The following is a 27,993-nucleotide window of genomic DNA, read 5'->3' on the forward strand; positions in this document are numbered from 1 at the left end:
AGACATATTTTACCACAATACTTTTAGCGAAATATATTTTATTTTCCTTTGGATGCCAAACGTATACATTTGATATACATTATGCAAAGATCACACCGTTTGGTTTTTGTTTACATCTAAAACCACGTTCAATCCGAATGAGTCCGATATTATATTGAATGTCCATGCGCATGCGCATTAATGTTTTATGAAATTAACCTCCCTGTTTAACAACGCCATTACGAATGCGGAAGAAAGGTATTATACAATATTTTGTCTCATATAATGCGATGTTATGTTTATTGAAACTGGATATAAATGTATTTATTTAACCTTCATTTTATCTGCAAGCATTTTCAATTTGTGTTCTTATTCTTGGTTTGATAATAATCACATTGTGATATATAACGACACAACATTACAGGTAATGTTTTGATATTTGTTGTAAATATTCAGTGTAAACTTGCGGGATAATAAATCGAATATACATATATTAACCCATTACTTCATGAGCATTTTGTGAAAAATGGCTGTTTTCATTGAAAAGTCTCCCGTTACAAGTTCAAATTGCTATAATACTATAAAAACTGCTTCAACACTAATCAAACTTGGCACAAATGTTGACTGGACCATTGCCCTTGCAACAACATGCTCAGGCTTAAATTTTCTGTTACCATGGCAACGAGGGGACATCTCAAAATTGCCAAAAAGCACTATTTTGCGTTGATTTTTTCCATCAAAATTGATTTCAAAGTGCTGCAACTTCTCAATGGATTGAGATAGAGTCAAATGCTTTTCAGCGTTGGTTACACGTTACCTTATGATCAATCTGGGGTCATTTACAGCCTCTCACAAGTCCAAAATTTTCTTGGCGATGAGGGGGACTCTGCCCCCCTTCAAACCCCCCCAAACAGAAGGGGGCACATCCCCCTTCTGGCAACCCCCCGATGTATCTTTTGGTTGGGGGCCGCGCCGAAAAAGGGGTCACTTTTTTACAACATTTCTCAAACAAAAAACAAGTGTTTGGGGCCTAAATAAGGCATTTTTTCATCATTTGAGACAACAAAAAGGGGGGGGGGTGAAAAAGGCGTTAAAAGGCGTGTATATGAAGTAATGGGTTAACAGAAAATGATGAAAATACTTGAAATTACCCTTAATCGCGTTTTTTCATGTTTAAACATGGTCTGTCATATAAATTTGAAGAAAAATTGTTGTTTTGTAGATTTTTTTATTTTTTTCATTAACCCATTACTTCATGAGCATTTTGTGAAAAATGGCTGTTTTCATTGAAAAGTCTCCCGTTACAAGTTCAAATTGCTATAATACTATAAAAACTGCTTCAACACTAATCAAACTTGGCACAAATGTTGACTGGACCATTGCCCTTGCAACAACATGCTCAGGCTTAAATTTTCTGTTACCATGGCAACGAGGGGACATCTCAAAATTGCCAAAAATCACTATTTTGCGTTGAGTTTTTCCATCAAAATTGATTTCAAAGTGCTGCAACTTCTCAATGGATTGAGATAGAGTCAAATGCTTTTCAGCGTTGGTTACACGTTACCTTATGATCAATCTGGGGTCATTTACAGCCTCTCACAAGTCCAAAATTTTCTTGGCGATGAGGGGGACTCTGCCCCCTTCAAACCCCCCCAAACAGAAGGGGGCACGGCCCCCCTTCTGGCAACCCCCTGATGTATCTTTTGGTTGGGGGGCCGCGCCGAAAAAGAGGTCACTTTTTTAACAACATTTCTCAAACAAAAACAAGTGTTTGGGGCCTAAATAAGGCATTTTTTCATCATTTGAGACAACAAAAAGGGGGGGGGGTGAAAAAGGCGTTAAAAGGCGTGTATATGAAGTAATGGGTTAACAGAAAATGATGAAAATACTTGAAATTACCCTTAATCGCGTTTTTTCATGTTTAAACATGGTCAGTCATATAAATTTGAAGAAAAATTGTTGTTTTGTAGATTTTTTTATTTTTTTCATTAACCCATTACTTCATGAGCATTTTGTGAAAAATGGCTGTTTTCATTGAAAAGTCTCCCGTTACAAGTTCAAATTGCTATAATACTATAAAAACTGCTTCAACACTAATCAAACTTGGCACAAATGTTGACTGGACCGTTGCCCTTGCAACAACATGCTCAGGCTTAAATTTTCTGTTACCATGGCAACGAGGGGACATCTCAAAATTGCCAAAAATCACTATTTTGCGTTGACTTTTTCCATCAAAATTGATTTCAAAGTGCTGCAACTTCTCAATGGATTGAGATAGAGTCAAATGCTTTTCAGCGTTGGTTACACGTTACCTTATGATCAATCTGGGGTCATTTACAGCCTCTCACAAGTCCAAAATTTTCTTGGCGATGAGGGGGACTCCGCCCCCCTTCAAACCCCCCCCCAAACAGAAGGGGGCACATCCCCCTTCTGGCAACCCCCTGATGTATCTTTTGGTTGGGGGGCCGCGCCGAAAAAGAGGTCACTTTTTTTAACAACATTTCTCAAACAAAAACAAGTGTTTGGGGCCTAAATAAGGCATTTTTTCATCATTTGAGACAACAAAAAGGGGGGGGTGAAAAAGGCATTAAAAGGCGTGTATATGAAGTAATGGGTTAACAGAAAATGATGAAAATACTTGAAATTACCATTAATCGCGTTTTTTCATGTTTAAACATGGTCTGTCATATAAATTTGAAGAAAAATTGTTGTTTTGTAGATTTTTTTATTTTTTTTATTAACCCATTACTTCATGAGCATTTTGTGAAAAATGGCTGTTTTCATTGAAAAGTCTCCCGTTACAAGTTCAAATTGCTATAATACTATAAAAACTGCTTCAACACTAATCAAACTTGGCACAAATGTTGACTGGACCGTTGCCCTTGCAACAACATGCTCAGGCTTAAATTTTCTGTTACCATGGCAACGAGGGGACATCTCAAAATTGCCAAAAATCACTATTTTGCGTTGACTTTTTCCATCAAAATTGATTTCAAAGTGCTGCAACTTCTCAATGGATTGAGATAGAGTCAAATGCTTTTCAGCGTTGGTTACACGTTACCTTATGATCAATCTGGGGTCATTTACAGCCTCTCACAAGTCCAAAATTTTCTTGGCGATGAGGGGGACTCTGCCCCCCTTCAAACCCCCCCAAACAGAAGGGGGCACATCCCCCTTCTGGCAACCCCCTGATGTTTCTTTTGGTTGGGGGGCCGCGCCGAAAAAGAGGTCACTTTTTTTAACAACATTTCTCAAAAAAAAAAACAAGTGTTTGAGGCCTAAATAAGGCATTTTTTCATCATTTGAGACAACAAAAAGGGGGGGTGAAAAAGGCGTTAAAAGGCGTGTATATGAAGTAATGGGTTAAGTGTACTTTATGACTTTACAGAGTCCTCTCCATTGAAATATAGCTCTGTGGGGAAACGTATGATTTCCAAAAACTATCTCACTGTTTCTACACGGATTTATGAAAAAATCAAATCAGTCGTATGGGTATTGAGTTATCTTTAGTTTTTGCCATAATTTATTGTCCAATCGGAATGACGCCAAAATTTTAAAAAAGAATGTTTTTTTCTACTTATTTAAATGTTGCGATACGATAGTTGGATAAGATACTATGTTATAGAGGCTTATAAGAAAAAAATATGTGTCGCTCCAACGTCGCTTTTTTGAGCTGTTTAAATTGTTATTTTTTTCTTATTAGTGTACAATCATTACTTTATAAATAACTTGACCTTAAAATCTGCATACAAAATCTTACTTAAATAAATTCAGTGAGTTATAAAATTAAATCGATGAAATAGGTTTAAATGAAATTGCTCTATGTTTGGTCTTGTAATAAAATCCAGTTCATAAGATTGTGTATATTTTATAATGTTTGGTTAAGTTTTTGTAAAACAAGACAAACGAGATAACAATTTAGGTCAGCTTATTCGGATTGCATTGAATAACTCCTTTTAATGTATTATATTGTCAAATGATATATCCCCTTCATTTTATCGCTAAATAAAACCACTCTTGAAATGAGATGAATTATATTACGAGGGCGTAACTCGGGTAACATAATGCTGCGCATCCGAGCTGTCAGTCAACAAATACATGCTGCAAGACCTGATATAAAGCTTAATCGCGCGTTCTTATTTCAGCGCATCGCATTTTATAACTCTTAATATAGATTGTCAACAGTGATTTTATTGCATATATATGCACAATTTCGGTCCTTAAATAGAGATAATGCGGGTTGTGTTAGAATATCTATTTATTCATTCGTGTTTGGTGGTATTTATTCGTCTTATAACTTCTTTATATCTGCAGCGACTTTATTTTATTTTAAAACAACACAAGGCCTTAATCCGTTTAGATTATCAATGAAAGTATGACTTTAAGCTTCAAATGACGTGGACCTTCAAGGTAAAATAGTTGAAGTTTCATTTAGCTATCTAAATAAACATTAGGTCTGATTTTTTGACCTGTCAATTATGAATATACTATAGAACTCATTCAGATATTCGATTTCACTTCGGCATTGTTCGTTCGTGTAGTTTACGAGAATAAATATGGAGTATATAACTGTTTTGAAAAGGTATATCATCTTAATGTATATCCGCAATAGTCGGTTAAGTCATGGCCCAATATATGAGATGTCTGTGGTTCGATCCCTACTGTTGCCATCGTTTTAGACCTAATCTTTCTTTATTTGTGCAGTATATGAATGTATATAAATGACATTTGTTGATTTTTATCTGATTTAATTTCAAATATTAATTCTTAAACCTTGTTACTTAAAAAAAAGTATGGACTTTTCCAAAATAATCTCAAAACATATTAAAAACAAGAACCGGTTGAACCGGGTGATGTTCCTCGAGAAGGTTTTGGACACAGGAAAGTATAAAAAAAATGAAAAAGGTCAAAAGCTCTAAAATAAGACAAGACAGAGTTATGTTTTTTGGCACTGCACTTTCATTCAATAATACCTATCTTTCTATAAAGTTTCGTGATGATATTTCTTAAAGTTTCAGAGTTATGTCCCGAGTAAAATTCAAAGTGTAAAAATGAACAAAGGGCAATAACTCCAAAATAACACAAGGTTGTGTTTAGGTTCTTTAGCATTGCAGTTCTATCAAATTATATCTATCTACCTACAAAATTTCATGTTGATATCTCTAATAGTTTTAGAGTTATGTCCCGGACAAAAGTCAAAAAATAAAAAATAAACAAAGGGCAATAACTTGAAAAAAAGGCAAGGCAGAGTTATGGTTATTTAACACTGCACTTCTGCCTAATGAGACCTATCTACGTACAAAGTTTGATATTGATACCTATTATAATTTTAGAGTAATGTCCCGGACAAATTTCAAAGTGTCAAAACTAACAAAGGGCAATAACTCCAAAATAAGGCAAGGCAGAGTTATGGTTCTTTAACAAGTCTCTTCTACTTAAACAGATATATCTACCTACAAAGATTCATGTTGATATCTCTTATAGTTTAATAGTTATGTCCCGGACAAAGTTCAAAGTGTAAAAATGAATAAAGGGCAATAATTCAAAAATTTGGCACGACAGAGTTACGGTACCTGTGCATTGTACCTACTTAATGAGATCGATCTACATAGAATGTTTCATGTTGATACCTCTTATAGTTTTAGAGTTATGTCCTGGACAAAGTTCAAAGTTTAAAAATCAGCAAAGGGCAATAATTCAAAAATTAGACAAAACTTACCGTATAAGTACTTTTTACTTCGGGAATTTTATTTCTGCTATTTCTGCGGTTCTTAAGGACACCGCAGATTTAAAAACCGCAGAAAATTAAGTTTTTCCCTATGTCTATGTCGGAATATATCAACTTGTATTGTATAATTACATTACCATGTACCGTTATCGGTATTGTAGATGGGAAATGTTCTTTATGTATCCGTCATGAATTAAATATTAGAAAAAAAAACGTTACTTTACTTGCTCATTTTGTTTAAATAAATATCATGTTTGTATGATTTTCGCTCACCCTAGGCTTGATTTTTTTTGCAAAATTATTTGTACTATTATAGTTTGTCGGGTGCAATAAACATACGCTTTTGTATTTGTACAATATCTTGTGTCTACGTGCGACTTTACCATTGTTAATTTTTTACACGTCATATGTATACACATGCAGTATTACGATTAATTGTATTCATATCACGTTGTTGATTTTTGTTTATTTATGTTTATATACCGATACATGATGATTGCGATAAAACACTTTAAAAGTCGTCTGCATGTTTACCGGAAGTAACGTACAGGTTACATTAAAAAATCTTGAAATGTTGTCTCTTTTTTGTAAAAATATCTGAATTAAAACGCAGAAATAAAACACATCAATGCGAGACTGAATGATGACACCGCAGAAATAAGATACGCAGAAATAAAAAAAAACCTTATTTTAACAAAAATCGCAGAATATTAAGACCGCAGAAATAAGTACATGTACTTACACGGTAAATTAAACCACATCTTACTGCGTACATCTCACGGAACATACCGAAAATCTGTCAAAGATTACTATATATTGTGTGCATTGACCGTATAATCAGTATGTAATTGACAGATTCATAAACTCAAACAATACAAATTTGTAAGAAATGGACTGATTTGATTCATTATAAAAATGCTAAGATAAAACAAGACGAAAACAAAACAGATCTGTTGAATAATATAAGTATGACATTGACTTTATAAATTACCTCGACCGTCAATTTCATTTAAATTTGATAAATTTGCCATAGCTTTAAATGGATTAATTTGTTTCTCGTTTGACTTAACAACTCCTTAGGAAAGTTAAACAATTCAGGTATGAATTACCTTGACCTTCAACGTCAAGTAAGTGAATTTTCATAAAATGGACAAAAATTGTACTATTTAACCGTTTATATTCATACTTTGCTGAGTAATAAAAAAGTTACCTTATCTTTCGTATGACATTGAAACACTGAAAACGAGACTCTAGCAATGATTTTTCATTTGATAAAAAGAAAAAGTAAAGTGTGACCCCTGGATGAGGTGGTTCTTGTTTCAGGAATAAAAAATGTATGCTGGAGTATCCATCACCTTAAGTGATAATCCTAGTGCTTCGTGTTTTTCTTTCTTTTTTTATTCTTAAAAGGAAAAGCTAAATTGATGTGCTGATAATCGACCGATTATGCAGAAACTGTTTATTTACTTTTTCGACCCATGCAGTTTGTTAAATAATTATGCAGTTTTTAACTAATTTAGGTACAAAGGGTAGTTTTTGAAAGTATGGTAAATCATTTTATATGCTATTTTATTTTACTTTCCTTTTATATAGAATGGCTATGTCACGTAGTTTCAAAGAATGTGGAAGTGATGAAGCTAGGGATGATGATGATGATCCAGACAATTGCTCTCATTGTGCTACCGATGGAAAACTGCAACCAGCATTGTACTTCTGTTTTAATTGTGGCGTGTATGGTAGATACATGTGTGGCATTTGCCTGAAGCAACACAACCGGTTTGTGAAGAACCATGAGATAGAAAAAATTGCAAATAGATCAGCCACTAATAGGTATTCATTTCTGTTTGTAGCACTGTTGATGCAATTAACGTAAAATACTATTTTTATTTGTAAGAATTTAAGTTTAAAGTGTATGTTTTTTCAAACGAGTAGGTTTCATGCTTTTGAAAGACCAAAAAAGTGAAGTACTTACAATTTTACAGCTGCCATACTCGACTTAGCTGTTGCTTTATAAAGAAGGAAAAGAAAAGGAAGGTTCTTGGTGAAAAATAAATTAAGAAAATATACATATACATAAATATATATAAAGAAAAAGAATCGCATTATGAAATAATATTAAATAAATTTTAAAAACATGAAAAATTGTCAGCTAATATATTTTTGGAGACGGATCTATTTTATGGTCGAGTGGAGTCGCCATCCACCCTGTTTCGTTCGGATGGTCGATATCGTATATATTGACGTCGTTGGGAACGCTTTGCTGATGCATGCGTTACTGAGGTAGATAGATTCGGTGGTTGCTTAGTATGGTCTTGTTTGGAATATCTTACTGTGTTAAGTCACCCTTTGTTGGATTGGAATTTTAGCGCCGTCAGTTAAAGGGAGGAAAACCTCTGTCCGTAAACTGTTCCTTTGGACAATCAACGTAGCCTCATTTTACGACAAGACAATGACCGACCATATTATGAGTGAGTTTGTGGACAGTTTCTGGCGAATACATACAGTCATTTGACTGGCCAACTACCATATATTCTAGATACGTCTTTAATCAAATATCTATGGGACAGACGGAACAGGAGGAAAATATGGCGTCCAAACATACAACCACGATCGAGCAACTGTGAAAAGACTTGTTGTAAGAGTGGAGCAATATCTCTATGAGAAAGATAAACATCCTTTGAATTCAGTGCACATGAGCAATGACTGTGATAGCTGCGGGAGGAGGACATACCGTAACGCCGAATTGAATTAATTCCAAAAACTCTCAAAGTAAAGGTCAAGGTCTATGGAAATTTTCCGAACTAATTCATAAAAGTTTGTTTCAGATAAATTAGGAAACACCATTTAATACCATTGATATAAATAACCTTAAATCACCGCTAAATTCTTAATTTGGGTACATATGATTTTATTAGTTTCGCCTTTTTCTCTTACATATGCCTTCATTTATTTCGGGACCATACGCTGCTTTTCATGAAATGGCACGTACGTGTCGCAATAAAGGTTTCATGATCAGAGACGTATGAACATATTTGCAGATACCATTTTATCGCATACCCGTGCCAATTTTGAGACTCCTTAAAATGGTATTTAAACGGCCATGCATGTATTTTAACGTCATTTACGACACACAAACACAGTTTTAAGACGAGCTAAATGTAAGCATTTTCACTTTAAGCGCGTCAACGAAAATTATTATTTTGCACTTTAAACAGTTTTTATTTCGGGTATGTGATACATAGAATATCATATTCGTGTTGTTCCATTACTGAATGTATAGAATTATATTTTGCTTGCCAGAGACTTGCATAGTAAAGTTTTATTCAACTCGTTCAATATATTAAGTAATTAACGTACACTTATTTAATACCCTCTATATAATACGTTGATACTGCTTAAGCCGATGCCGGGAGCTTACACATATCAGTACCGTTCGGTGTTGGCCTGGTAAATTTTCGTATTCTTTGTTCTATAGCGAATCAGTCACATTTGAGGCTTAATTCTGGATTTCACTGTTCTTGATGAATTATATACTGTCTTCAATTTTAAGCATCAACACTTTCTAAGTCAAATAATGCCCAAAATATAATAGGTTAGCCATCTACTTTTTTCAGAAATCTTCATTATGTTTTTACACTGTTTAAATTCACCACTTTGAAAACTCCTGACTGCTGGTGGATAGTACATTTTTAACCCTTCCGCCAACAAATGAGTTCCTGGAGAATACACAAAAACAACTTTATAAGTCATCCTATAACAAACAAAAACTACACACATGCAATAAATACACTTTAATTATGACCAATCTAACTAGAGATGACTTAAATTGGGCCACTTTAAAATTTTAAAGAACTACTTTCTAGACTAAGCCGGATTGGGTCTAATTCTGTACCAGGTTGAGACCGTTCTTGAACAGGCACAAATAACCGAGTATTGAAAAATTTGCCGTTTTGGACCTTCTTCTGAGAAGAGTTTTCTATTGCAGCTGTTAAAAATTGCCAAACCCTAGAACTTTGTTTAATTGCTACTTTTCTTTAAGCACATCGATATTCTTTTATTTTAAGACTTGCTTTTTTTCTGTTGCAGCTGTTAAACTGGCCAACCCAAGAACTTTGTTAAATTGCTACTTTTCTTTAAATCCATCAGGATTCTTTGATATTTTATAATATTGACACCTTAACCCGAGCTAGGGGACTTGAGAGATGGTGCATTTTCCATTGTATTTCGTATGAGTTTTAGGATTGTTAGGAAACTGAAAAGCAAGGTAAAGAAAGGTCGGTGTCCGACTAACGCGCCAATCTTACCTTAAATATGTACATATGGGCTTATGAGGTCTGTCTTTACCACCAGTAAAGTTGGCAAGTCGTCATATGACTTTAACAATGTCAAGTGTTGGTGTTCCCTCAATTTTCTTGAAAATTTTCTTAAAACGAAGGAAACAACAAAAGCATCGGTTTTAAGTTGAACGTTATACAGATATATGTAAAAAAAATGCCATTTTAAGATGAAAATAAGTCAATTAATTTACAATGTTGGTATAAACGTCCGTATGTGTAATTTTTAAAAAGAAAATAATAAGCAAATAAGCCGGATCGGAGCAGAAAAAAAATTGTATGTTTCACTACATTTAAATTTTATAATTGTAGTTCTTAGTTGCAAACTGTACAAAGCCACTTCCAACTTATTTGTTTCTTAAAGTGGAAAATATTTACCCGTATTTGACAAGATTGTGTGAGGTAGTGTTGTTGCTTTCATTGCTTCCGGAAGGTGATACGATTAATCTCTTCAAATTTTTTATATTTTTTTAAGCATGTGAACACAAAGTATGAAGCGTATCAATAAGTTATATTTACAGATTAGATTATGAGAACAAAAAGACAATGAAAGTTGAAAAAGATCTTAAGTCCAAAGAGGCAGAGGTAATGCTGTTAGAGGAACAAGTCAATGAATATTCAAAGGTAAACCAATGTCACCAAGAAAGAATTAAAGATTTGGAAATTGCATGTCAAAATTTGGAAAAAGAAAAAAAATATGGTGAAGAAATGGCAACTAGAAATTTAGAGCACTTGCAAAACATTCTTAAAGACGGAAAAAAGACAGCTGCTGACGAGTACAAAAAGCTCTTAGCAAAAATGGACAATTTACAAGACAGGTATCTTAATCCAATTTGTACTACATCATTTAAATAGTTTTTAAAAACCCTTTTAAATATATCAATAATTTTTAATGTCAGCAAAAACTTATTTTATCATCTTAGCAGTATTGGAATATTATAGTTTGCCCTTTCTAATCGTCAGCTGATACTTTATCGTTTATTTTCCGAATCATCACATGTTATTCAATATCATATTTTTTCTTACCCTCCCTCTTACTGCGATTGTTTTGCTTGTATTTGACAAGACTTTCATTGCATAATTTTTATCATTTGAAATGGTGAATTTTCCATCTTGTTGTGCAGAATATTTCATGCTTTTGACTTTATCATTCCTATAAAAGTGTTTGAAAGCCGCTAAGAGAGTAGTGGCAGAAATTGTTATTTTTAGTTTGTCTGTCTGTTAAACCAGACATCATGTGAATAGATTGTATGAAAAATAAATCATCAAACCCGGTTGGTTATAACTGCAAATGTAAATTGAAATTAGTTTTGAAATATTTTTTTTGAGTTATAAAGATAAAAATGTATAAAAAAACAGCATCGTAAACAATATTAGAAGATTATAATTCCGTTTGTCTTTCTTAATCATTTGTATGCCCTCCAAATATCATTCTGATTGACTCCATAGCCTCGATTTGAATAGGTTTAAGTCCTACCAAATCCAGAGATGTGCGACTAGTCATAAAAATTGTAATATACCATCCATATTCATTTTATCTCCAAAAATTTTGTATACAAAATATGTTTGCCTTCATCGTTTGTTCGGCTTCTTCATCAAACTGCTGGTTGGATTTCAATAAAACTTCAAAGGAGTGATCAATACAACTCCTAGTTGTGCACATCGCAGGCGTTTTCCTCTTCGCTGCACAAAGTGGCGCCAGGGCTATAAATAGGAAAGTCTTGTTCCGCTTTCACAGGTCAAACTGCTGGTGAAATTGCAATTAAACTTCACAGAAGTGATCAGTGTCATACATTGTTGTTCATATTACAGCACGTCCCGCTTCGTTTAACAAAATGGCCGCCAGAGTTATCAATAGAAAAATCTTGTATAGCTTTCACAGGCCAAACTGATGGCGGGAACTCAATGTTATTCCAAAGGAGTGATCCGTACTGTTCCTTGTTTTTCTATATCGCCGGCTTATTCTGCTTCGATACACAAAATGGCCGCCAGGGTTTCAAAATGTAAAATATTGTCCAGCTTTCACAGGTCAAACTGATGGCGGGAACTCAATGAAACTTCACAGGAGTGTCCATTACCATGTTTTGTTGAGCATATCCCATTCATGTTTTGCTTCTCTACACAAAATGGCCGCCAGAGTATATCAAAGAAAAGTCTTATCAAGCTTTCACAGGTCAACTGCTGGCGGGATTCCAATGAAACTTCACAAGAGTGACCAGTACTATCTCTCGTTGTGCATATCGCTCACACGTTCTACTTCGCTGCACAAAATGGCCACCAAGATCCGTTTGTTCAAAACATTGGTTAGTGTTAACCAGTGGTTAAAATCATTATCCGCTGGTTAAATTTTGTCTGCTTGCTGGATAAATTCTGTTGCTCAAAACTTATCCAATGGATAAAATGTATTATCCAGCGGTTAACTTTAACCAGTCCTATGACCACCGGATAATGCCCTTAACCAGTGGTTAGTCATCATCATTAAAACAGTAAAAATCATTAAAACTTGTTTAAAACAAGATTTTTGTTGCAAATATATGTTTATTTTTCTTAACTAAAACATTTAATATAAAATGCATAGGGTTAAATTGAAACATTTCTGAAAAAGTGCTTTTAGAACCCTTTTTGAATCTAAATTTGTTGTTGTTGTAGTTCAGAATATTCAGTTAAACAGTCATAACTTTCTTATTTTTTAATAAAACACACAAGTGTCACTACTCATTTTCTTAGTTAGAACATAACTCATCTAATGGAAGTAATTTCAATTCAAAATTTGAAGAAAACAAAATTTGAATTTTTTCTTATGTGTGTCTAAGGGAAAAATAAATACTTTAAGGCCTCTGATATACTTCTTGTGAAATTCCAAAACCAAGAAAGCACAAAACATGCAAAATTATTTTTTGGGAGCTTTTTGATTCTAATAAATTTATTATATATTAAAAAATCAGCCATTTTGTTTCCAGAATCACTAACCAACCCTGTTGCATTGTGGTACTTAACCAGTGGATAAATACGCAATCCACTGGTTAGGTAGCCAGGGTACTATCCAACTATTGAACAATGAAATTTTATCCACTGGATAGCTGGCCGCTGGTTAAGGATTTAGCCAGTGGATAAGCTATCCATTGATTAATTTAAACCAATGTTTTGAACAACCCGGTCCTGAGCTTTAAATAGAAAACCTGGCCTTGTCCGGCTTTCACATGTCAAACTACTGGCGGGAATGAATCTTCAGTGGAGTGATCACTTCCATCCCTAGTTGTGCATCTCGCAGGCGTATTCTGCTTCGCTAAACAAAAGGCCGTCAGAGCCTAAAATAGAAACATCTTGTGCTGGTTTAAATGTCAGACTGCTGTCGGGTTTTCAATGAAATTTTACAGGAGTGGTCAGTACCATCTTGTACAGCTTTGACAGGCCAAGCTGCAGGCGGGATGTCATGGCAAATTCACAGGAGTGATCAGTACCATCTTTGGTTGTGCATATCGCTGGCACATTCAACCTCGCTGCACAAAATGGCCACCAGAGCAGAGCTATAAATCAAAAACTGTCCTGCTTTCACATGTCAAGCTGCTGGTCAGATTTCAATTAAACTTCACAGAACTGAGCAATGCCTAAGTGATACCTTGTTGTGCATTTTCGCCAGCATGATCTGTTTTGTTGCGCAGAAGACGATCAGAGCTAAAAAACAAACTCTTGTCCAGCTCTCAAAGGTCAAACTACTGGTAGAATTCCATTGTAACGCACAGGAGTGATCAATACCATACCTTGTTGAACATTTCGCTGGCATGTTCCTCTTTGCTTCACAAAATGGTCACAGAGCTTTAATAGAAAGATCTTCTCTAGCTTTCACAAGTCAAACTGCTGGTTGAATTTCAATGAAACTTCACAGGAGTGACCAGTAATATTCCCAGTTGTGCATTTCGCCGGCATGTCCCGCATCGCTGCACAAAATGGCAACCAGATGCTTTAAATAGAACATTTTGTCCAGCATTCCCAGGTTATTCTGCTGTCGAGATTTCGACATTACTTCACACGGGTGATCAGTATCTTCCTTAGTTTTTTCATGTTGCCGGCACGTTCCGCTTCGGTACACAAAATGGCCAACAGAGCTATAAAATAAAAAAAGATCCTGTCAAGTCAGTGATTTATGCCGTCCAGCTAGCTCAATGGGTAGAGCGCTGGATTGTGAATCTGGCGACCCAGGTTTGATTCCTGGACGGCGCAGGTAACTTTCTTTGTAATTACTCATTCGCACTGCACCTCTGCTCTACAGAAGTAGCCAGTTCTTTGCGGAAGTTGTATGTCAAAAACATTTCATACACTGCGACTTCAATTATCTGAAACCCGTTTCATTCAAGCATCGGCTATATATAGAGAGAGACACTCACCATAGCTTTATTATCTGTAAATGTTATTGCTTTTATTTTTATTATTATCTTTCGTTCAAAATACAATTTACTTTAATGCCAGTTAAATGACTGAATTCGTCAGAAGTATCGTGTTGATAGCAATCTTTTCCTTTAGCAGAACGTATAAATGTGCCCGCGACAAATCACTTCAAAATTAACAGTCACAAACCAGAAGTCATCAGTCAAAAGTCAGAAGTGAAGTCCATGGCTTTCACTATTAGTCTGAGCATAACCTATCACTTCTTTTAAACACTTTGAAACATCAAATTTGAATTTCTTTGAATTTCATACATAGATTAGTTTGAGGAGTTGAAACTTGAAGATATGCAAAAGATGACTAAGAAATATACTCAAAATTAATTCAAAAATTGTAATTTTGTCCTAATTTTTTTTAGCCCAATTTTGGATAGTTTTTCAAAATTAGATTAATTTTCTTGGAAAAATGGAATAAGCGAATGATCTTAAACTTTAAACACAAGTTATTTAAGACCTACATCAAATAGAGCATTAATCTAGAAAAACTATTTCCATTCCCGTCATGTCAAATAACCTTAGTGGAGTCCCTTTAAGATAGATAATGGAGTCCCTTTAAGATAGATAGTGGAAAGATGTAAAACATAAAAAATAATTCTGCTATTATTGTAATGTAGGGTATATAATAGAAACAGCAGTAACACACGAGGCTATCTGATTTGTTAGAGGGGCATAGCCGAGTGTTCTGATACGCTTTTACATCATAGGCAAAAATAAAAACACATTCACTGTCGTCACAATATAAAACCCCCAAAAAAGTAAACAATGAACGAGCATTCGAATATGACAGTTCTATCTTTATATTTTTCCCTTTCCTGTGGTCGAAATCAGTGAACCCCAGAAAAAAATGAGCCAATCCACGAGAATGCTTAAGACAGACATTGAGAGCGGGTAACTAATGCCTGTACTCCAGATAACACATTGTGCATGCATTGGTATACGATAAAACTCTGACACGTTTTCCAAACTATGATAATTATACTTGTTTATAATAAATGCTGAATAGTATGCTAAAATATTGAAACATATTTTTATGTTTGCTTGAAGGGCACAGGAAAAGGATTTAAAGATTAAATCGTTGCAACATTCAAATGAAGAGCTACAAAAAGAAAATGCGGATTTATTCACTGATTTAAAGCAAGTTAAATGGGAGAATGAAAATTTATCGAAAGAACTCAATGAATGTAAAAAAGTCTTAGCTCTAGAGGGAGAAAAATTTGACCTGAAGACGAAAATACAAGCATGTGAACGTGATACAAAGAGAAAGGGAAGCAAGCTCATTTTCAAAGGAAAAGATGATACACACACAAGGTAATTAATTCATAAAAAATTACCTTTCAGCTAATGATATTGGAAAATATTCTAGTATACGATTTTAATTTCAATTACCGTGCACCCTAACTGGTGCAAAAGTTGATTTTATCTATTTTATACAGTTTTAACGGTTGTTAATCTGACTAGGATAGTGATAAGAAATAATTAATAAAAATGAATACAAGACTTAACATAAAAGTATAAAACAAGACATTTTTCTGTTTAAATGACAGTTTTTCAAGATTAATACAGATTAGGATATGCTTATTTCATTTATTATACAAAAGAACTTTAAGTGTAGATGAGAATTTTTTGTTGTGCTTGTCATTTATTCGGTCAATTAAATGTGTTTACAATCCTGATTTATATTCAATTTTATTTACGTTTACATTGTAAAAGTATCGATTTTTATTGTGTCGATTTATTTATAAACATACTCTTAAGATCATAACTACTAAGATCGTGTTTAGATTTATAAAAACTTTTGAAATTATATTCGAAAAAAAGGGACTTTTTTTTTCAAAAGAGATTCTTAATCAAATATTCGATCTGTAGACTTACGCCAGATGGAAGATGACTACATAAACTGTTTTCATATTATGAATACTAAATGCTATTTAACAAGTTATTTAAAATGTATTACATAGAATGCTGTGTTTTGGTTTGTTTAAAAAAACCTTATGATATGTTAGCGACCTCTTCAAAATATGATTATTAGATCAATGCACGACCAGATAAAAAATTGAACACAAACTTTTTTCACATTATTGGTCTTTAATGCTATTTGACAAGTAAAACTTGTTCAATTTTCAAGATTTTTATATTCAATTATTGACCATCTAAAAAGTGTGCACTTGTCCTTTTAGAAGATTGCTTCAATATATAATTGGATCTAACAGATTACTTTTAAGCTACTGATAGCTGGTAATGTATGATAGCAGTCCTCTTTCCTTAATTATATTTTTTCACAAATGTTATATAGATATTCAAGACCAAGGGAACTATCTGATGGCAAGTTACACAGTTGTGATATAAGAACGATAGAAAATAAGCTTGTTGTGGGTGGTCTTGAAATTGGCAATAAAGGAAGCTGTTATGCTTCATCCTTAAAACAAGACAGATATCCTTTACTTGTGCAAACCAACAATGCCTGGGATTGTCAAAACGCCGGGAGACTTTCAAAAACAAATCACTCTGCCGTGTTATTCGATGAGAATAAACAGTTTCATAGCTTTGGTTTCGAAGCACAGACAGCTTATGTACACTTAATGGAAGATGATGAACATCACAAGTGGTTTTACTTCGAAAACTTTACAAAAGAGATGTAAGTTTGATTTTTCTTATGTGTTCAACCATATTTATTCTTTAACAAAATTATCATTTTTTTTTTAATTTTTACTCAATATGAAAAACAAGCTATAAATACATGTACTACAAAGAGCTAATATGCACACACAAAATGTTGATTTAGCAACTAGCGTTTTAATACACATTGAAGTACATTTTTTTCTTATGTGTATTTTCCGCGTAGTACTAGCTATATCTATATAAATGAGTTATCTCATCGTACAAAAACCCATCGTACTCTTACATATTTGGACATCAAGACGTCGGCATATGTCTGTACACAATTGTATTTGCTATGCAACTATATAATGAGTATCTACATCAGTTGTAAGTTGAAATATTATCCATCATTCACGATATGGGCTTTGATCATATGCCTTTTTAACCACCACAAAATCAGTAACTATCAATTTACTTTCAATAACGTTAACCTTTTCGCTATTGAAACCAAACTAAAATGAATTCAAGGGAATATGTGTAGGTCAGAGCTTCACAAGATCCACACAAAAGTAAATATCTCTAACATTTTTGTAAAATATTCTCACTCTGACAGGTGTTTACATTCTAAAATTTCTATGAAATCAATGTTTAGAGGTAAACTATTTAGAAGACACAGAGAAAGTCTCGATACCTTTCGCGTGGGTGCTCTGCCGACATATATTCAGATCCGAATCCCATATTTGACAGATTCGAGAGATCAGCATATCGCTATGACCGATAAATCGATAGAAGCGATATCGATACAAATGGAGTTTACTATGTATTGATTCGAAAAAATAACCTAATGAAATACCCTTTTTGTAATATGATTTATTATTAAAGGTCTTCATAAATTGATTACAATTTTACATATCTTTTCCTCCCGTTTTCTGCCATTTAGTTTTAACAATCAACAGATAACACGGAATATAGAGATTGATGATTACAAAGGTAGGAAGATGAAAGCTATTGACGTGTTTGGTGCAGCCATTAAATATCTAAAAGATCATCTGCTAGACCAGGTTAACAGAAGATTGACGGGTGTACAGAACAATGACATTCACTGGGTTTTGACTGTGCCCGCTATATGGACAGACTCAGCTAAACAATTTATGAGGGAAGCGGCATATTCGGTGAGACCACCTTTATACATTATGCTGGTATTTAAATAAGGAAATCTTCAAAGTTAACTTTAAAATATATTTCAAACATAGAAATTCTTAGGTCGTAAATAGACATGGCAATCAGTATTATTACATTGGATCTTCCGAAAAATGATAACTGTACTTTATTTCGCGACAATCGTGGCAAATGTACACGTATCATCTACCTACAGACTAGTCTAAGAGTCAATAATCGTAGAATGAACACTGAAGCAAAATGTTCATTGACCACGGAGCTATAGCCTCGGTCAATATGACATATACTGTCGTGGTAAATTAGTAAAGTGACCCTATCATAATAATAACCCCTCGGTTAATAAACAACATTTGGCTTACATTTTCTTTGACTTTTATGTGAGCTTGATCTTACCATTGAGTCATTGACCTGTGTCCTAATTTTAGTTTCAAGTTTCGTATCTGCTCTAATGGCTTGCTTTTTTAGATTCTCATAATTATCATGAAAAGTTCCAGCATCTCTTACGCCTTCTAGCACAGGTTTAAACTGTATTCAATTCAATAGAAACGGGACAATATTCAATATTTTACTGTAACACTGTCCGACTTTATTACTGACATTAACCAGCATTTTGTGTGATCATTTTAAGTAGATCTACTCCGCATTATTTTATCAAATGTTTAGTACTTATGATTATTTGGTATAAGCTTAAGTATATTGGAAATACAGTATTCAGTGGAATCTTTGAAAGTTATAGCCAACTAATGATTGATGAACTGAACGTTTTTCTACGTTTGAGTAAGATGTTTTGCTTTTCCTAGTGCGTGCTACTTGAAATATATTGAATGCTCTTTTCTGAGAAGAGTGAGAAGTTTATTAAGTTTTATATTATTTATACATATATTCGTGTTAAGGGGTCATACTACATAATAGCCTGGGTCAACATTCATTAAGTTGAATGACAGAGAGAAATATGACACTCCTTCATAATGAAAGACAGGAATATTTACGTTAAATACTGTACAGAATGTTGACCTAACCATATATAACAAGAGCTGTCCGTAAGACAGCGCGCTCGACTTTTTTATTGCTTGCCAATAAAAAAAGTTTTTGCAGTAAAAGGCAATACAAGAATCTCTGTATTTTTAAAGTGAACAATGGCCATGAGCATTAAGATATTTAGTGAAGAATTAATGTTTATATGACATAATTTATGGTAAAGTGAACAAGTGGATAGGAATGAATTTTTTTAGATTTTTTAAGTTTTTTAGTGCTTGCCTATAATACAAAACATTGACAGTTAAGGGCCATAATTCAAATAAAATCTTTGACAGAATTACCTTCTCCTGGACATGTTTGGGAATCATGATTGTAAACAAGTATTCCAACTTTCAAATTAATATCTCAAACAGTTCAGTCAAAAAGTGGACTGGTACTAAAAACTTAACCAAGATTGTAAGTCGATAAAAGGCCTTAATTTTTAAAACAAATCCTTGACAGAGTTACCTTCTCTTGCGTACAGATGGGGGTAATGATGTGAAATAGCATTAAAAGTTTCAAAGCAATATCTCAAAGGGTTAAGGCAATAAGTGGATTTTACCCATATTCAATGTATTTTCTAAGTCAAAAAGGGGCATAATTCTGTCAAAAACCTTGACAGAGTTATGTCCTCTTGTCTGTTGATGAAGGTCGTGATGGTAAACAAGTATGGTCAGTTTCAAAGCAATACCTCCAATGGTTTTTGAAATAAAGTGAGGTGGTACAAAAAACTTAACCAAGCTCAATACACTTTCTAAGTCAAAAAAGGGCCATAATTCTGTCAAAAACCTTGACAGAGTTTATGTACTCTTGTCTGTAGATGGAGGTTATGATGGTGAACAAGTATGGTAAGTTTCAAAGCCATACTTGTAATACTTCTGAAATAAAGTGGGGTGGTACGAAAAACTTAACCAAGGTGTGACGCCAACGCCGACGCCGACGCCGACGCCGGGGCGAGTAGGATAGCTCCCCTTTTCATAGAAAAGTCGAGCTAAAAATGAAATTAAGTGAATAATATTAAACTTCTGCAAAAGATGTTTATTATATACCGAACGTTTGCTCAACATAATAAGTTAATAAATAACTTTATCCGTTCTCCTCCCATTTACCCGAAAAGAAGCCGGATGTAACAAAATGTAAAATTTCTGATTTTGTTATAAAAAGTTACGTACGTTTCTAGGGATGCATACTTAATAACTACACTCAATCTTAGAAATAAATGTATTTTATTGACCCGTGTCAGATTTTAAGAGGAAACATGACCCCTTCATTATAAAATAATGACTAACTTGAACCATATTAATTTTATGAAACTTTATTTGAACCACTCTAAAGTTCGTTTCCTTGAAGTATCCTGACCTGGTTAGTTTGAAGAATCATAGTCGTGACCCCAGTAAGGCAGGAACCCGTGATCCAGACACTTGTCCACCGCTTCCCTAAAAATATTGGTTTGGATAAATATTTAAGTCTTTATCTTCTGTAGAAAATTAAATCCTAATGATATAAATTTATTTTACATAAACAAAAAGTACAACATGTAATTGATGGTTTTGTTCCATTAAATGTTATACAGTTTACCCACAAGAAGTAATGTTATAACCAAATGAGGAGAAATCATTCTAGTATTTAAGTATTTAATTTCTAATATTTAAGTTTTCCTTTTAGCATTTCTTCATTATTTTCTTGTTTATTATGAAAAGGGTTAACTTTGAAAATGACAACAAATGACAGAAGAGGGCATTTTTTAATCGGTGACGATTCTTCTCGCGGTTCTTTATGGGAGGTCAAGATACTTCGAATGGGTGTCAAAGTAGGTCACTAGGTCAAAATGCTGGTCATCTTATGTCAAAATTCAATTCTACGTTTTAACTATATACATATAAGGAAATCATATACCTGATTCAGGCCACTTTTGACCCTATGACTATAATTTCAACAATTTTGGTAAAGGCTTGCTAGACAATTTTGCATACCAAATATGTAAGGGGTCGCCTAGTCCTTGCTTATTTGGAGTGCACGATTTTTAAAGTTTTTACTATATCTATTTAAGGAAAACCAAAGATCCCCAGGGAATTTTAACAAACTTTGAAGAAACCTGCTGAACAATGTGATTTATCAAATATCAAAGCTCTTCCCTTGGCATTTTTATGAGATTTTTTTTGGTAAGTTTCTATAACAGTGAATATGCATATAATGAAAACCCATGACACCTTGGGCGAAGCCAATTTCGACCCTAAAGCCATAATTAGAGCTTGGAATCGACCTGCTAGACAATGTTGCATACCAAATATTAAAGAGTGTTTCAATAAGCTTATAGCTTCCAATACAATCGAACTTAAATAAATTTGTAATAAAGAATATCTAAAGGGGAGGACACTAGTACTTGTTGGTTTAAGGTAGCTGAATCTAAAGTGATTAATGTTGCAAGAACTTGTTTCGCAATCGAGCTTAAATAAATATGATAAAAACAAATTCCTAAACTCCTGTCCCTTGGGTTTGGAAGCATGTGTTTAAGTTGTGTTTTTTTCGGTTGCGATGGCAACAAGACTTCTGCATGGAATGAAAATCTTTGAACAATTACGTACTCACAACATCGGCCGCCTGGTTTAGGATCAGATATTGTTTGAAACAAAAGTTGATGGTGTGCGACAGACATCGGACACAGCTCACCACGAACACGTAACATTGGAGCCAAATACCATGCATTATAACATTTTTTGTAGCAAGATAAACAATACAGATGACGTGATTTTAAGGCTCAAATATTTGACACTTTTATGGAACTTGAATCTTGAAGTGGAGTGCCAAAATGTGTGTTCTGCGCGACATGTCAATGAAGCAATATATTTGACACAGACATCATTTATCAATTAATTGCTGTTTTTTTTTGTCGCACCAACCAGTTCTAAGATCTGACACAGACTTGCTTGCTGAAATTTTACACCTTTTCTTTGACTTTGACCTTGACGCTTTACACTAAATATGGCTTCTGCATGTCGTCCAATTTAATAACATATGACCTAAGTAGACATCTTAAACAATTTTTTTATATTGCGAGCACCTGGAACGGGTTTTACTCAATTAAACCGTGTAGAAGAGACCTACAATTTTTATGTAATAATGCTTTACAAAGCTTTTAGGATTAAATGTAGCATTATCTTTTTCAATATTTTAGGCTGATATTACAGAAACACAGTTGACAATTGTCACAGAACCAGAAGCAGCAATTGCATTCTACCAAATGCTGGAACATAACTCATTCAACACGATATCCAGTCCTGGGACAAAATGTATGGTTATTGGTCTTGGAGGTATGTACTTATGTTATACAGGATGGAAGAATAAAATTAATAAATGTTTTCTGTTACTTTTGTAATAAGGACAGTCTGTTTATATCAATGTCAAATTGACAACTCTAAAATTCATTATCTTAAGATATCTATTTTACATGACTTGGGTGGATAGATATTTTCTATAAATTGTTTTTCTTATTTGATAAAAAATACAAGGAGTAATAATTATATTCGGTCGTCACTTCAATATACAATTTTATGGTGCGGTGCTGCTTAATGATTCCAGCACTTTTAAGTATCGACAACTGAGTAACGCTACGGTGTGTGAAGGATGTCGCACTTTTTCAAGTAATTTTATTGTGATAAATGCTTATGAGGGATCACCCTTTTTCCAGATATTAATTAAAAAAACATGTGCACTTTTATTTAATTGAATTGATTTCTTAGGCATATTCCCTATGAAGTTAAAACGACTATTTAATGCTTTTTAAATCTGATTCTCTTCTGTAACTTCTGGATGTATATATATATGTACATATATATTTGGAGAAAATAAACGTTCATACAGTGCTAAAGTATAAATACCCAAGTACTTTCGGCGTATTATGCCTTCATCAGGGGTGTATTACATGTATAATGTGCACACAATCGAGCACAAAATCTCAATACGTGTGTACTGTATAGTATCAAAAATAGACACACATAAACATTCTATTTTATTGCTGATTAAACAGCTATAATATTCTTGCTACATTAGGATGATAAGCAAAACAAAACTGTAAAGTGGTCTCAAACAATATATTAAAACCTTTTGAAGTTGTTCACTCAGCAATGAATTAGAATGTTTATGTAATTCTGTAACATATCGTAGTGTATACACTGACTTTTAGAAGCAGCAAAATAAATCAATCACTGAAAAATCTTTCTGAATTTTCTTTCTTATTCTGGTAGATTATAATACACTTGATAAAGCCTTTATTTAGGGATTCTGTTTTCTCTATTTTATTGTCACATCCGTGTTACTTGTGCCGTGTGGCGGCTGTAAAAAGTCTCCCCGTACATTAAGACAATGATGTTATATTTTCGATCATTGAAGATCGTTCAGCACGACATTATTGTTGTGTATACATGTTATGTGGTACTTTTAGTTTCTTCTATTTGGCCATTTTCAACTTGGGTGGTTCCAGTATTCCTACTTGAATACTGTATAATCACCCTTAGGATATGTTGCCTGCATTTTAAATTTGTCTTTTGACGTCTTATCTGTGATATGCAGGCTTCATAACCTCAGATCCCCTTTCAAAATTCCATTTTATTTAGTTCCGCCCATTGTTTTCTCGTTTAGGGCAAAAGCATTCTTTTACTTGGGGACCATACGCCGCTTTTCATGGAATGGCACTACTGTGTCACATTGAAGGTTCCATGATAACCGCCGTATGAACACATCTGCGGATGTTTCTAAATTCAAAATTTCACCATTTTCGTGTTAAATGTTGAATTCTGCTTAAGCCGGTGCTAGGGGCGTGGACGGTAACTTGCACTTTCCAGTACCGTCCATGAACAGACTCAATCAAACCGAGCCTGCAACATTTTCGATTTTGTTTTGTTTGACTTTCTTTAGGGATTCTGTTTTTCTCTATTTTAACATATAAGAGGATATTGAATGAGTGTAAGTTTAATACTAAATTTATTGCACGAGTTGAATAAAATCATATTATGCGAGCCTGTGGCGAGCATAATATTATTTTATTCAACGAGTGCAATAAATTCAGTAATGAACTTACACGAATTTAATATTTAATTTATCACAAACCCAAAATAAAGACCGTTTAAAGTGAAATAAGAGTCATTTTTCATGGCTGTGTGATAAAAAAAACTTAACACAAATATTTTGCAGACGAAACTGCTGATTTCACTATATTGGAGCGTCAGTCGGACGGTGGGAATAAGGAAATCAAAGCCTCAACTTGGACAGCATGTGGTAAAAACATGGTGATAGATGAATTTCGTAAACTCATCCGTAACATAACAGGTAACGAAGCCTATCAGAAATGGATTGACGAATGTGTTTATGATCAAATTGATCTGCAAGATGAGTTTGAAACAAAAATTAGTACAATTCAAACTGGTGAAACTGGGCTCAAAGGATTCAGAGTTCCAGTTTCAATAATTGAAGCATTCGAAGAAGTAAATCATGAAAATATAGGGGAAGCTATAGAGAGATCACAATATAAAGGTAGAATTAAATGGCGTAGTAATAGATTAAGAATAGACGCAGAAATAGTACACAATCTGTTTAAACCTTGCACTGATATTATAGTAGATCATGTTCAACATTTACTGAAAGAACCTGAGGTTCAAGGAACAAACATATTTCTGATGGTCGGCAGGTTTTTCGAGTCTTCAATAGTTCGAGAGGCCATAATAAAAGCCTTCCCGACTGTTAACGTCCTCATTGCAGAAGAACCAGGCATAGTTGTTGTGAAAGGTGCAGTGATTTATGGTCATCAACATTAGAGTAAAAGTTAGACACTACTGATTTAACACACACACTGTGTTAAGATATATACCAGATAAACATTTTTTTCTAGACTTAAATACCTGATCAAAAAGAACTTTTAAAAGATTTAATATCTTTCGTTCTAATCTATTTTCACAGTTTACAGATTTAAAAGTACATCATATACCGTGAACGACACCTCTTATTTTCTAAAGAATATTTTTACGCAACAAAAAAGGAAAGGAAAAAATAAGCCCCAAATTTATTCTAATTGCACAGATGTTGCACATAAGCTGAACTTAAAAATTACAGCTAATTAAACGAGAATTGACTTCCCTTTAATTTAACTGTAGAAACAAATATTATAACTCTTATAATATTATAAATGAGCTTCTTTGATATACATTAGATAAGATATAATAATAAAATAAGATTTCCTAAAACATACAGAATGGTGTATTGTTAACATCAAAAATATTTATGTAAGAAAGAAATATATTATAACTACATATAATCATTTTCGTTGCTTTTTCAGTCAAGATTAAGTGTTCTTTAAATTTAAAGTTTGGAAATCTTATTCCTATTTAATCTCTGCTGGTAAAAAATGAAACTTTGTAAAATAATGCCATGACTTTATGTTGCTTTTGTTTGTTTTTAACATTTAAGTCAGATTTCAATGGTCCATCCGCCTAACCGACTTTGATAACTAACTTGTCATTACCAATGTATCCAGGGACGCATGATAACTCAAAAGAAGATTAAGAGTTCAAGATTATATTGTTAATATCTTATAAAAGATATGCATGTATACATTTTTGTTCAAACTATCATGTAACTTACATGAGAATTATGCTTCCTTAAATGATTATATGCATTAAAAATGAGTTTGATCTAAAGTCAACAATACTATGTTATATCGATGCTTTTTAATCTAATCTGGGACATAGATCTAATATTAGACTTGAATTATGAGTGGGTAATAATTTGCATCAAAACTAAGATAGGTGTCTTCCTACCCAAAGACATATTGCTTTGCTAATCCTTTTTCAAATTATAGCAAAGAATTTTTGGAAACCTTTGGTACTTCACTAAATTAAGTCCTAAACATTCAAAGCCGATGATTACAATATGAAAAGCTTGGGAATGTATTATGTAACTTTATCATATACCCGTGCAGATTTTGCGACTTGTAAAAATGGTATTGCATGGCCGTGGATATGTTTTGAAGTGACGTCATTTGCATTATACTAGCATAGCCGTAAGACGCACTAAATATTAGTGTTATATCATAGGTGCGTTGATGAAAAATGATTCTTTTTTACTTCAAACAGTCTTTAATTTTTGTTTGTGTTAAATAGAATATTAAATTTGTGTTAGTTCATTACTGACTTTATTGAACTCGTTTATTAAAATGATATTATGCTCACCATGCCCCGTGTTCACAAAGATTTAAGGATCAAGATCAGGATCAGGATCAAATCTAAAAACTTCAATATTCTTCATTGTTTATCCTCATAGATTAATATCCAATATTAATTTGATAAAACTGGACTTGCAATAGCAAGTTTGTGAAAATTGTAGAATAAATTATTGTTATTTTTGCAAGGTACGGGCATTTTAAAATTGATCCTTATTTTGATCAGAATATTTTTGTATTTGTTTTGTTATTTGTTAATTATATCCGAACCCAGTTTGATTTCTTTGCAAATCAGCAATCTTTTACCTCTTGAATATTTATTATTCAATTCTAGCAAAACACAATTAATTTTAGTAATGTAAAACAATGAAAATAAAATTAGGTTTTGATAATAATCACTTGATCCTGATATTTTCTTAGTGAACATATGGCCAGAAGCTCGCATAACATATTTTATTCAACGCGTTCAATAAAGTCAGTATTAAACCTTTACTCATTCAACAGCCTCTATTTATGTTTGAAGGACAGCTAAACACCCTGCCGCAGTACATTTATCAACCTTTGACCGACTTTCAACCTGTTATTTGTATTTATGTATAAAATAAAACTTATAAAAGGAACTGATTCCAAAAGTGTTTAAACGAAAACTGCATCAACATTTGTTTAATGAACAAACAGCAAACTTTCAAAGTATTCAAGAGTGTTATAGTTTTTGTATAAATGAGACCTCTCAACCAAACCAATTTTATGTTAATGCCTCCAAAAAATTTTCGGACTATTTCCAAAGCAAGACAAGGAACATCGCAATGCGATGCAACCAGGTTTTCAGCAAAATATTTCACAGAAGCTTTGTCATGCAGGGGCATTTCTTTTAAAGTGAACGCCCGCCCGCCCACCCAAAATCACAAAACCCTGATGATATGCACAAGGACTCTTGATGAGAAAGCTTCTGTGAAAGTTTGTCAAAATAGTTTGTAGGAAGAGGTGTGCAAATAAGAATTTGTTCACTTTATATTCTATATATGGAACAAAAACAATATATTTCTATATAAGGGAAAAAAATAAATGGTCATAATTACATGTAGGTCAAACATTATCAAATCTCATAACCCTGACAACATGCAGCAAGAGTTGATGACAAAGCTTCTGCGAGAGTTTTGTCAAAATCCCTAGAGAATTGTAGGAGTTGCGCACAGAATTGCGCAGAGAAGAAGTGTTCACTATATATATTCTGTATAAGGAAAAAAAACAAAGGGCCATAATTAGGTAAAACATTATCTAATCACAAAACCCCGAGAATATGTGCTATGGCACTTGATGACAAAGCTTCTGTGAAAGTTTGGTCAAAATCCGTTGAGAAATGTAGGAGAAGTTGCGCACTGTAGAAATTGTTCACTATTATATTCTGTATAAGGAAAAAATACACAAAGGGCCATAATTCGGTAAAATATTATCCAATCACAAAACCCCGACAATATGTGCCAGGCACTTGATAACAAAGCTTCT

General features: G+C 33.5%; 1 protein-coding gene across 1 annotated transcript; it reads left to right on the forward strand.

Annotated features, from left to right (window-relative positions):
* Positions 1-188: 188 nt before the first annotated feature.
* LOC132760530 (heat shock 70 kDa protein 12A-like) lies at positions 189-27,975 on the forward strand. The gene is made up of 8 exons (XM_060752517.1): positions 189-237; positions 7,301-7,537; positions 10,563-10,859; positions 15,528-15,791; positions 16,777-17,118; positions 18,022-18,253; positions 22,453-22,588; positions 24,468-27,975. Exons 2-8 carry the CDS (start codon positions 7,302-7,304, stop codon positions 25,085-25,087), a joined length of 2,127 nt encoding a protein of 708 aa, XP_060608500.1. The 5' UTR covers positions 189-237; position 7,301; the 3' UTR covers positions 25,088-27,975.
* The last annotated feature ends 18 nt before the right edge of the window (positions 27,976-27,993 follow it).

The sequence above is a fragment of the Ruditapes philippinarum genome, unplaced genomic scaffold (assembly GCF_026571515.1).
Source record: "Ruditapes philippinarum isolate M1 unplaced genomic scaffold, ASM2657151v2 ctg6773_1_1_1_1, whole genome shotgun sequence".
NCBI lineage: Eukaryota > Metazoa > Mollusca > Bivalvia > Venerida > Veneridae > Ruditapes > Ruditapes philippinarum.

Excerpts from the sequence above, each read along its gene's own strand:
- LOC132760530 (XM_060752517.1), top strand. The coding sequence starts at position 7,302 with ATGGCTATGTCACGTAGTTTCAAAGAATGTGGAAGTGATGAAGCTAGG. Across the intron at positions 10,860-15,527 it reads ATGGACAATTTACAAGACAG|GGCACAGGAAAAGGATTTAA; the intron begins GTATCTTAATCC and ends GTTTGCTTGAAG. Across the intron at positions 22,589-24,467 it reads TATGGTTATTGGTCTTGGAG|ACGAAACTGCTGATTTCACT; the intron begins GTATGTACTTAT and ends AATATTTTGCAG.